Source organism: Coenobita brevimanus, chromosome 22 (assembly GCF_032717465.1).
Source record: "Coenobita brevimanus isolate Jiangsu-jjx chromosome 22, ASM3271746v2, whole genome shotgun sequence".
Classification (NCBI taxonomy): Eukaryota; Metazoa; Arthropoda; class Malacostraca; order Decapoda; family Coenobitidae; genus Coenobita; species Coenobita brevimanus.
The window spans coordinates 4,890,991-4,903,288 of NC_136975.1; the positions used below are offsets into that span (position 1 = coordinate 4,890,991).

Sequence of the window (12,298 nt, forward strand, 5' to 3'; positions counted from 1 at the left end):
GGCATGATGATGATGATGATGATATTAACGGTGGTGTTGCTTACAAAAAATAGCATAGTAGTTACCACTGTTGATAATTGCTTTGCCATTAGTTTCTGAAGTATGGACACCGAATTCTGTTGAAGCTGCAGATATCTTGATGAATTCTTGAAAACTCCCTGTCCATCTGTGGCAACTGTGGTAGAGTGGTTGTGGTTGCTGGAGGTTTATAATGAGTTGTGTGAAGTTTCGAGGTTGATATTTGATCTTAAATGTCTAGATTCAAGAGTCATGCAGGTCAGGCCAAGGGAAATGTACAGGAAGAAGCAGAGAATAGATGAGTTGGTGGGAGATCGCCGAGAGAGAGGAGAGAGTGGAAACGGGGGGAGAAATCCCTAGGTGTGTTTCTTATTTTATTCTTGTTACCTCCAGACGACTTATTTCAGCTCAGGAGACAGCGTTTCAAACAGGAATAAATAGATACAACCCTCACTAACCCCCTTCTCTACGGCATAATCTCTCCAAAGCTCAGTGTCTTGACGGGAACAGGAGCCAAATAAAGATGTCCTCTGGTTGAAGGCGTTGAGTTGGGGTGGGAGGCTTGGAAGTGGTGTGGGTACATTGATCGTGTGGAAGTGCGGAAAATTGGCTTAGGCGTGATAGTTGGGAAGGGGAGAGGGTGAAGTCAATGCTCAGGTGTTTTTGGAGGCAAAAGCGGTGAGGAAGGACGTAGTTCAAGAGGAGGCGTGGACACCAGGAGGGGCGGGGGCGGGTGGTGACAGTCTCTCTAGCAGGGCCTGGTGCTGCCTCGCCTTCAGCCTCAGCAGGTCTACGGAGGCTCCCCGGCAGTCCAGGGGCAGGCCGGCAGGCGGGGAGGCAGGGGGGCCGGCAGGCGTGGAGGTGGTGGTGGGGGTCAGGGAGTGGGAGGAGATGGGCGGGGAGTGAGCTGGGGAGGCGTCAGGGCTGGCGGAAGCGGCGGAGGAGGCAGCCAAGAGAGGGGAGGGGAGCGCCGCGCCCATGCTGGTAGGAGGCAAGAGGGGCAGGCCTGGGGGCAGCATGTAGTGGTGCAGGAGGGCGTGCAATGGGGGTGGCTGGGGGACTGCCTTGTGTTGGATGCCTGGGGCTGGAGGAGCATGCAGGAAGGGATGAAGATGCAGGGCGTGGAGGGCGTGCAGGTGCAACAGGTCTGCGGCTGAGGCGGCTGCGGCTACAGAGTGTGGCGGCGGCGGCAGTGGCAGCGGCAGATCAGGCAGACTGCCCAGCGGGTGATCCACGCCCAGAAAAGAAGGACTCTCGCGACCAAGGGCTTTCTCTCTCTTCCGCCACTTGGCTCGTCGGTTCTGGAACCACACCTGGAGAGGAAACAGTCATCAGTAGGCTATCTTTGTACATGGCAGTTAGGTAGTGACAGTAGTATGATGAGACATTTTTAACACAACAGTTTCTGAAAAACTGATAAGGTGTTCTCTCACTGTTTTAGCCTCTGACATACACTGCACCACATGCAAGGTCTTAATTTTGTACACAATGGCATGAATGAAATAATGTGCCCAGCTGTGCTAGCACTGCGCCACTAGGCACTGAGGTAATCTGAGGGACAGCAAAGCTCTATCGATGCAATTCTGCAAGTCATGTCCTCGTGTTACCAGTTACAGGCCTGACCCAAATGAACTGTGATTATGAAAAGGTGCTGTGTGTTTGCTATGCCATCTCAATAAATTCTCGGTCGATAATCATTTAACAGACAGTAGACCACATAAAGATAACGAGGTTGACAGTTCTCAAAACACGTCGTCACACTGTGTCTAGTCAGGGATTATAAAATTCAACCCTTCTGTACCAAGAGAATCATCATCATCATCATCATCATCATCATCACCAGGAAAAAATAATATAAGAGGAGAAAAACAAATTGACAAGTTTAATTATGTACGACGTAATGTCAGACATGAAACTAACATTTTCTTACGCTGTCTATTAACATCATGGGTTCAGAACAAGGAACGTACCTGCACTACCATACCGTATCTAGTGAACAAAAATTTCTCAACAATGCTTTTTTTCTTCACCTCGGCTAATTCTTCACACCATCATCATCACCATTATCTTCCTCCTCCTCCTCCTCCTCATCATCATCATCCTCATCATCATCATCATCATCTTTTTCCTAATGGAGCGAGGCAGATTCCAAAAAAATTGTGTTAAAGGTATAGATTGGAAATGTTTCTAATAAATCACCGTATTGTCTCCCCCAAAATGAATAAAAATGTATGTAAGATTGTAACACACACACACACACACACACACACACACACACACACACACACAATAAGACGTCCTGGCTATAACGATTAATGGAGAGTATTTTATCTAATAGAATATTTCTTTAAACTAACTAAATAAAAAACAGCAAAATAAAACACGGAAATCATCATGAATCTGTGATACCTGATGTAGATTAATTCTAAATAATTCGCTCTGAAGACGCCAAGAAAATTAACAAAGAAATTCATGGCTGTGAGAGGGTTAACGAGGAGAAAATGTGCCTGGTAAGAGAGAAAACAGAGAGAGACAGAGGACGTGGCAAAAAAGGGAGCTAAGTCTGAGAGAGGTGTCAAAAGGGATGACGGAAGGTAAATGAGTGACTAAGGGTGAAACGTAATGCCTTATTCTCTCTCTCTCTCTCTCTCTCTCTCTCTCTCTCTTAGGGATTTTGTTGCTTTACCCTCATTTATTCCCCGTCTCTTTCTTATGACAACTCCATTCTTCTTCGGATTTTTATTAGTATTATTACTATTTATTACTATTATTATTTCTATTATTATTATTATTATTATTATTATTATCACTTTTATTATTATTATTATTATTATTATATCATTAGTATCTTTACCTTCTACATTTGCTGCAGAGCCCTATTATCCTCCACTTGTCTCTTACACGTCCCTTGTCTCATCTTTCTCACCGTTACTCGCATGTTTCGGCTTTCGGCTAGTTTTCATCTTAATGTCTGACCGGTTTCCGTTCCCATTTCCTCTCTCCTTTCTTTACATAATCCATAATTCCTTTTTTTTTTTTTTACTCTCTCTTTATTTATCCACTGTCACCCCTTCCCACTCTTTTCCCTCCCCTTTCCAACCCACCCCCTAATGTCATTAAGGATGATGGGATTATAATTGCGTCAACAGTAGTGTTGTTATAGCAGCAGATGGACCTATGCCCTTCACATGTTCGTACACTCACAAATGTTACAAGACAATAATTTCAACAGATAATGTACATAAATTAGCAGCTTGCTCAACACATAATCATAAAAAGTATATTTAATGAACGCTGAAACAAACAGTTTTCCACAGCACGGCAAATGATGGTAAAATCTGTGTCCAGGATAATTATCCTTAACAAAGCTAAAGGCAAAATTTCAAGATGCATTCACCATCTAATTGATATGTGTATAAATATTTATCAAAAGCAATATATTTATCAAAGGCTATATATATATATATATATATATATATATATATATATATATATATATATATATATATATATATATATAATCCCACCTCCCTGCCACATAGTTTCTGGTGAGATATAATTTTTGTGCCACCTTATTCCGTACACTTAGTGGAGCCCTATATATCTATTGGGGGTCACATGGTCCGCACCGTGAGGTACCTCGTATATCTGCCAGGCTTTCCCCTATCCATCACCCGGGGACGCGCCAGGTAGCAATGGCATCCTGTCCCAGCAAAGTGAGAAAACTACAGAATATATAAAACCGCTGTGCTTATGTTTTGTTGATAACGAAAAGGCTTTCGACTCAGTGGAGCACATAACAATTATAAATTCATTGCGGGAACAAGGAGTAAATGCGAACATTGTAAAACTGCTCAGAAACATATATAGACCTAAAGAAGTTACTGCTACAGTTGAATTACACGAAGTCTCGGAAAAATAAAACCTGAGAAGGGCTTGCGTCAGGAAGATAATATTTCACCAAAATTATTTACAGCATGATTACAAAGTAATTTTAGAAAGCTAGACTGGGAAAACAAAGGAGTGAACATAGATGGAGAAAAGCTAAACCATTAAAGATTTCCAGTTGGCATTGTCCTAATCTCTGAAACAGCAAAGACACTGCAAGAAATATTAAATGACCTAAACAGAGAAAGCCTCATAACTGGGCTAAAGAGGAACCGGAGTAAAACTAAACTAATGTTTAATCCAAATACACCAACGAGCGTCATAAGAATAAGCGAAGAATTTCTTGAAGAAGTCGAGGTGTACAATTACTTGTGGCAAATACTTACACTAACGAAAGACCATGACAGTGAAATAAGATTACGCATTGCAATTGGATGGAAAGCTTTCGGTAAACACTGAGAAATCATGAAAAGTAGCTTACCAATATGTACGGAACGAAAAGTATATAACGAATGTATAATCCTGGCTATGACGTAAGGTTGTGAGACCTGGAAACTGACAAAATCGATGGAAAATCAACTAATCCGTTCTCAAAGGGCAAGGAAAGGTCAGTGTTGGTAATATCTTTAAGATACAGGAAAAGATCAACTTGAGTGAGAGATCAGACTAAAATCAAAGACATCACATGAGTTATAAAATAACAGAAATGGAGGTGGGCAGGTCATGTACAAGGAATAAGGGATAACCGATGGAGCAAGAAGCTGACTGACTGGACTCAAAGAGATTGGAAGCGTAGCCGAAAATGGCCTAACAGGAGGTGAAGAGATGAGACAGAGAAGTCTGTAGGCAATGCGTGGCAGAAACTGGCTTAGTCAAGGAATTCATGGAAAAGAGTGGGGGAGGCCTTTGTTCAGGAGTGGACTTGCAAAGGCTGATGATGATAACATTATATATATATATATATATCTATCTATCTATCTATCTATCTATCTATCTATCTATATATATATATATATATATATATACATATAATATATTATAAGGGATGCATATAACTGATCACGACAGTTGACCGACATGACTCAACGTAATCAAGTGTTGACGCGGGGCTTCTCTTGTGTTTTGACAGGGGCGTCACGAGAACAGAACTCACGTTGGTTAGTCTTACACAGGCGCTCATTAAATGGCGATCAGTGGCTGGGAGAAGCGGGGATGGCAGGAGCGAGGGAGAGGAGGGGGTGGCAGGGGTCAGGAAGAGGCGGGGGCTGCATGCAGGGTGAGGAGAGGCGGAGGTGGATGGGGTAAGGGAGAGGCGGAGGTGGCAGGGGTGACGGACAGACAGGAGTGAGGCAATAAGGGGAGAGAGAGAGAGATGAACAGGCATGTGGAGAAAAGTGAAACTGGACGAGAATTTAAAAAGAATGTGAGAAAATATGAGAGACAGGATGAAATATCAAAATGAGCAGATGACGATGCAGGTTAGAGATACAATGTATATCAGTGATAAGGAAAGACAGAAGGACGTGAGATAGGATGAGGGAAGGATGAGAAAGCGACTAAAGAAGATAAGAGGGAACAGTGACAGTTCAAAAGGGCAATTGTGTGTGAGGCAGGACACAATTTTACTGTCACAAAGCCAGGAGTAAAAAAAAAGAAAAAACAAAAAACAAAAATGGACTATCTGTGAGTGATATAAGTGAATGAATAAATAACTGATATTACCCAGTGCGAGCAAACTATGTCCCTGGTAGCATGACATGATTAAAGATAGAAAACTCCAGTCGCCTTTTCAACATTAGAACCTATCTGCGCAAGACGAATGATCATAGTTATAAATTCTGGAACCATGTAAGACAGAAGGGATAAACAGGGAATAAAAACACACCAACGGCGCTGATCTTATTCTCCAGCAAAGTGTAATGACAAAGATATGCACATACATTAAAATCCACTACATTTTGTCCCACTAATAAAGGAACTGTGTCAGTAGGGAAACCAGACAGCATCAGTTCGCCCACTGTCTCCCGTTCCTTCGCCCCCCACGCTAACTCGTACACGCGACTAACATCTACGGATAGTTGGGAGTGGAGCAAATGGAAGATTCTGTCTGGTCGCCGTTATCGATTCGTAGTCTTTACGCCAGCTGATACATCCAGTACAGTTGGGTTCTCAGCCAAGGCGGCAGTGGAACAAGTAGAATGTCTTAAAAGATTCTCTGTGCTCACCGGAACAATTTTTTTACCATTGTTCTAGGGGCTGGTGAGGGGAAGCCTTCACTTGACGGCACTGATGTAATTGAGTGACTACACTGCCTAGCTATACGAACGTTCCCCAACTCCCTCCCTATCCAGCGAAAAGGAGGATAGTGGATTGCAGAAAGGTAACTTTAGCCTGCAGTCCAGTAGGTTCACATTCACATGAGCTTGGGGTTGCAGCTTCTACCTCTACTACTACTACTACATCAGTTCTACAGCAACTTGTACTCGCAGTTCACCTCTAAGGAAAGGTGATAGTGGGGCAAGAAGAAGGTTCTGTTAGTTGTTCGTCGCATTAACACTTATCTCCTTGTCATCTCGTGCAGTCTGTACTTGCCTTAAAAAAATGACAAAAGATGTAGCACAAGACTTATTTACCGCCATCAATTCCTTTATCTCTAAGGCAGTTTGCAGACCGCTTACGGAATGTTGCAATAGAACACGTAAAAAACCCTATACTCTTGTTACTCTAACTTGACGTAAAATTGCCATCCCTCCATCTTAATTCCGAATTGTTGCAACAGATTAAAGCTAGAATTGATGCTAGCCATGAATAAATGCTATGGAAAGGATGTAGAGCTGTGGCATTGTCTCTTTCTGCCAATCAGCTACAAGAAATATGTTGCAAAAGGGCGAGAAACTGGGCCAACTTAAATATAAAAAGGAAAGATGATATTACTTTCCTTTCCGTCATCAATTTCTCTATCTCGCCGCCAACACGTAAGCGCAGTTGTCTTATGCGGGATGATGGCAGAAGAGTAAGTAAAAATCAAGTAAAAGATTCTGCTCGTTCGCCATTACGTTCTTCTCCAGCAAACTCAAGCCATTTTGTTCACATTGCCCATTCCTACGACATTGTGGTAGCAAAACAATCAAATTCTTTTATACTCTAACTTGGCCTAAAATTTGTACCACTCCATCTTTACTGTTGAGTTATTGTAATAGATTAACACAAGATTATGATGCTGGTGACGAAGAAGTGCTATTGGAAGGATGTAGAGCCGTAGTAGTATCTTATTCTCCCGCTGAGGAACATGAAATAAGCTGCAAAAAGACGAAAATCTGGGCCAAGTGAAGGTAAAAGAACTACAGTAGATTCAGTCCGTAAGACGGCACTGATTCTCCCATTTCTAGGCAGATTGATATATATGATTTATTTCTAAAGAGAGTTGGCAGTAGAATCAACAGACTTTTTCCAGCTTAACTTGGCGGAGATTTGTTTTTGGTCTATTTCCCGTAGCTCAGTGACGCTATAAGAAAATACTGTGGCTCTTTATTCTTCCTATAGAACTTCTTCGTGACTAGCATCATATTTCAGCGTTAAGCTCAGTCATACAGTAAAACACTACCATGGCTCTATGTGGTTCCCAGGTACCATGGCTCTACATCCTTCCCATTAAAATTCTTCGTGACTAGCATCATATTCTGGTATTAATCTCTTGTTTCAGTTCAGCATTCAAGTTGGAGAGATGGCAATTTCAAGCCAAGTTAAAGTAGAGAGAATATACCTGAGTCTGTTCGCTGGAAGTTACATCTATTCCTTCGCCACTCCGTCAACTCTCTCTCTCTCTCTCTCTCTCTCTCTCTCGCGCACACACACACACACACACACACACACACCAGCGGTCTCCCAGACCTGACCGCCCTGATCACCCCACTACTCCTAAAAGCCCCGGACAATTATCGAGAAGTTGGTTGGTCGACTCAGCTGGCTAATTAGAAAAATCTGCCCAGAAAGCGGACTCCGTGGCCAGGTCCGAAATCGCAGGTAACGAACTAATTAATACCAGGTAACTCGTCCTAAGCTGCTCCCCGGCTAGTCTTATAAGAGATTACGTATATTCACCAGAAATAGTCTGTGGCGGGTCGATCGAGGCCTGGTAGCATTTGTGTCTTCGGGAGCTTACTGTACGTGGAGGCGGGATCTTGTGGAGGCTCCTGACTTCTGTATTTCTCCCTCAGGTGGAATTCAGTGCTGCCAACATCTCTGCCAACACTGCCTGACTTCTGTGCTGCTCTCACAGGTGGAATTCATTGCTGCCAACATCTCTGCCAACATCAGTGCCGGATCCCTAATATAACCTCCTTGCACCGTTTCATCTTCTTTTTCTTTTATTCCTTTTTTCATGTCTGTCTCAAATGTAATGCCGGATCGGTAATGTAACCTGCTTGCACCTTTTCATCTTCCTTCATTTTCTATCATTCCTTTTCACGTCTGTCTCAAATCTGATAATGTCTGCTCGCAAACATAACTCGCTCGTGCCTTTCACGTGTTTTCAGTTTCTCCACTTCCTTTTCAATTCTCCTTCCTTTGCTAACGTATCCTAATTGCTCCTTTTTATCTCTTTTTCTCTCTTCTCTTCATTTTTATGCCTCTCTTTTTTGTAATCTGACTGTCCATTCCATCCTTCATCGTTCTTCTATTCCTCTTTACGTCTAACATCGAATAATATCATTACTTGGTTTCTGGCATAACCTGTTTTCCCCTCCCTCCTACCCCCTCCCCTCCTCTCTCTCTCTCTCTCTCTCTCTCTCTCTCTCCCTCTCTCTCTCTCTTTCTGTCTTCTTTCTTTTCCTTCTGTTCTCCCTTCATGTCTCTGTGTCGTGCACCATCTCTGCCCCTTGCTGCCTTTTTTTTATTTATTTTTAAGTTTAAAGATAAAGATAAGGACTTACAAAATAAACTTCTATAAACTTCTTTGCAACGAGAAGCCCCTCTTACTACTATAATCGACTATAGATGTTTCACCTTTACTTTGGAGCTTGAGAGGGACGCCTTCGTGTGGTGGCACTTATAGAATCGGGCGAAGGAGATGCCTGGATATGCAAACGTACCTCAGCTCCCTCCCTATGTCCACGATAGGAGGTTGAAGAGCTGAAGATGAGGGCAACTTCAGCCTACAATCTACTGGGTTCACATTCTGATGAGCCTATGAGGTTGCAACTACTACTATTACAATTACTACTACTACTTTTACTACTACTACTTTTACTACTACTACTACTACTACTACCACTACTTCTGCTACCTTTACTTGGCCCATGTTTTTCTCTATTGTGGGTAATTTCCTGCAACACGGTAGGAGAAAAAACAGCACCATAATTTTATATCCTTCCATAGGATGATCGATTTTTCTTCTGCTTCTCCTAAAACATCCCCTTTTCAATTTACTTTTTATACAATCGGGGACAAAGGTTCGCCTATTTTTCCACTGCTTCAACATCACATTTAGAGCAAGTCTGTCACATTTTCCTTAACGCATTGGATCAGGGAAAATCATTTATAGACAACGAAAAACAATAACTTTCTCTCTCAGTTTAGGAATGTTCGCCAGCAGAAGGAAGTGAGAAAAAGAGAAGGTACAATATTAAGGGAACTTTTGTCTCCTACGGCACATCCCGACAGCCAGACAGCACTTCCTCCTGTACATATCATCACTTTCCTTTTCTTTCTATTCTTCTTCTTTTATTTTGTTTTAGTTCCAGCAAGACTATAAAAAACTGACATATTATTTTCATCACTTAATTTCGTCTGTTTTTCCATCGTTCCTTCCATGCTTTCCCTTTTACACTTCCAATTCTTATTTCTCCTTTGTATATTTCATCGGTTCGCGTCTTCTCTCATGGATTTCATTTTGATTCATTTTTCTGTCTCTTCTATCTGTATTCCCTTTAACTCCCTTTTTATTTTCAATTCCCATTTCCTCTGCCTCCCTTCACGTCACTCATCTGTATGTGTCTTCCCTTACACTCCCCTCCCTCCTTAAACAAACTGTCTTCCACCTTCCTGATTCTTATTCCTTCGTCGTCTTTTCCCCTCACCCTCCCTTCCTTCGTTTCCCCCCTCTTTGTTCCCTTTCCACCTTTCCCTTCCCCTTGTCGGTCTTTCCCTGTTATGGTCTGCCTTTCTTCCTTTATCTAATTCCTTTTTATCTACTCCACCTATCTTCACTGTTGCAGTTTTCTTATTTCCATCTCTTGGTCACATTTGTCTCTGCTGTCAGTATCTCATGTTTGTAGACCAAATAACAAGACTCTTCTCTGTAAAATACATCTACGAAGTGATAGTTAGATCTGGGGTTGCTTGCTTTCTTTTAAACTTTCTTGTACTCTCTCTCTGTCTCTGTCTCTGTCTCTGTCTGTCTGTCTGTCTTTATCTCTGTCTGTCTGTCTGTCTGTCTGTCTCTCTCTCTCTCTCTCTCTCTCTCTCCATTCTTTCTCCCCATTGTCCCACTTCTACAGTTTTCTTGCTCTCTTCTGTTATTCATTTCTCCCAATCTTTCTCTCCTCCTCCCTCCTCTTTTCCAGCTCCCTTTGCCCTCCCCTCTCTCATCATTTCCTCCAGTTCTTCCCCTCACCCTCCTCTCCTCTCACCTCTTCCCCTCACTCCCGTCTTTCATTGCAATTTCTCTTTCTCTTATCTCAATCTCACTCTCTCCCTCCTCGAATCTCTTGTTTCCTCCTCTCATGTCAACCCATTCTCACATTCTTCCTCTCAGTCTCTACTTTTTTTCACTTCTTTTCTCCTCTCATTCCAAAATTCCTTTCTCTTTCCCCTCGCATCAGTCTGTCTCTCACCCTCTTACCATTTCCCTTCCTATCCCATCCTCCTCTCATCTCAGTTTTTCTCTTTAACCCCATCTTATTTCCTTCTACCCTTCCCCTCTTCCCTTCCCTCATTCATCTTTTCTAACCCACTTTTCCCTCCCTCGCTCTCATCATTTCCTCACTGTCATCCTCTCTATTCATCGTCTCATCTCAGTCTTCCTCTCTACCCCGTCTCATCTCATCTTACCCTTGTGTTCTTCCTCTCAACCATTCTTTAATCCCAGTCTCTCTCATGAATTCTTCCCAGTCTTCTCTTTCCCTCCTCTCGTTTCAGTCACATTCTCTACTTTCTCTCATCTCAATCTCCCTCTCTACCCCCTCTCATCTCATCCTACCCTCTCATTCTTCCTTCCCTACGCTCCTCTTTTCCAGTCCCCATGTCTCTCTTCTCTCTTTAAATCTCTCTTTCTGCTCCTCCTCACATCTCAGTCTTCCTCTCTACTCCTTCTCATCTCATCCTATCCTCCCATTCTTCCTCCCCATCACTCCTCTTTTCCGGTCCCCTTGTCTCTCCTCTCTCTTCACATCTTTCTCTGTGCTCCTCCTCTCTCTACCCCCTCTCATCTCATCCTACCCTCCCATTCTCCCTCTCCATCTCTCCTCTTTTCCAGCCCCCCTTGCCCTCCCCTCCCCACTCCCATTCAGTACCGTAACATGGGTAATCTGGTCCGTGTATTCAGTATAGGCGTCGTGGCATAAACTTCTCACTAAGGGCTGCGATCCTTTAGTGTCCCCATTGGATCCCTCACAGGCCGATTCAAACCTCTATGTCTCCTGTCTATTAGGGTGTTTTGAAAGGGATTGGCGTGACTGGCTGGCGTATTGATGAGAAGCTGAGTGATTCTGGAAGGGAGGGAGGGAGGGAGGGAAAGAAGGGGATGGGTAGATATGTGAAGTGGGGAGGGGAGGGGGGAGTGAGGTAAGGAGGGGTGGAATGAGAGAGGGAGGGAGACAGGGACAGGGACAAAGGGACAGCACGTATCTGACCTACATAGAAAAAAGGGACATCGAAAAATTCTAAAGCTCCCTATGTAAGTGATTGGAACCCCTTCACTCTTACCAGATCCTTCCACACACACATCTAACGTACCCTTCCTTTTCCCCGTAATTCATTTTATTAGCATTCACATCAATCCTTCGCTCTATCATCCTCTGCAACTTTGTCTCTAGTGTTTTCGTAATCTCCAGTTCGTGTATAATAGAGTCATAGAACCGAGATCTGAATAAATATGTAGATTGATTTTTTTATTTTTTCCCCTCTGTGAAAGGATCAATGACACAAATGTAAACAAGATGGAGGCGAGAATAAAGAAGGATGTGTTAGTTTTTTTTTCTCTAAGACCGTATCAGTGATGGAAAGGAAAACAGGATCGAGCGTGGAATGATGTGTTATATATTTTGTGTGTGTGTGTGTGTGTGTGTGTGTGTGTGTGTGTGTGTGTGTGTGAGAGAGAGAGAGAGAGAGAGAGAGACAGACAGACAGACAGACAGACAGACAAAAAGAGTTACAAGGGGTGAAAGAGGAGGAA

The 12,298-nt window shown here is 43.0% G+C and overlaps 1 protein-coding gene across 1 annotated transcript in view; it reads right to left on the minus strand.

The window, feature by feature from the left end:
* Window positions 1-713: 713 nt before the first annotated feature.
* LOC145392373 (uncharacterized) overlaps window positions 714-12,298 on the minus strand; it is an 84,832-nt gene continuing 73,247 nt past the window's right edge. Inside the window, exon 4 of the mRNA XM_080266775.1 lies at window positions 714-1,331. Coding sequence (XP_080122901.1) covers window positions 714-1,331 — 618 coding nt within the window. The remainder of the gene's footprint in view (window positions 1,332-12,298) is intronic.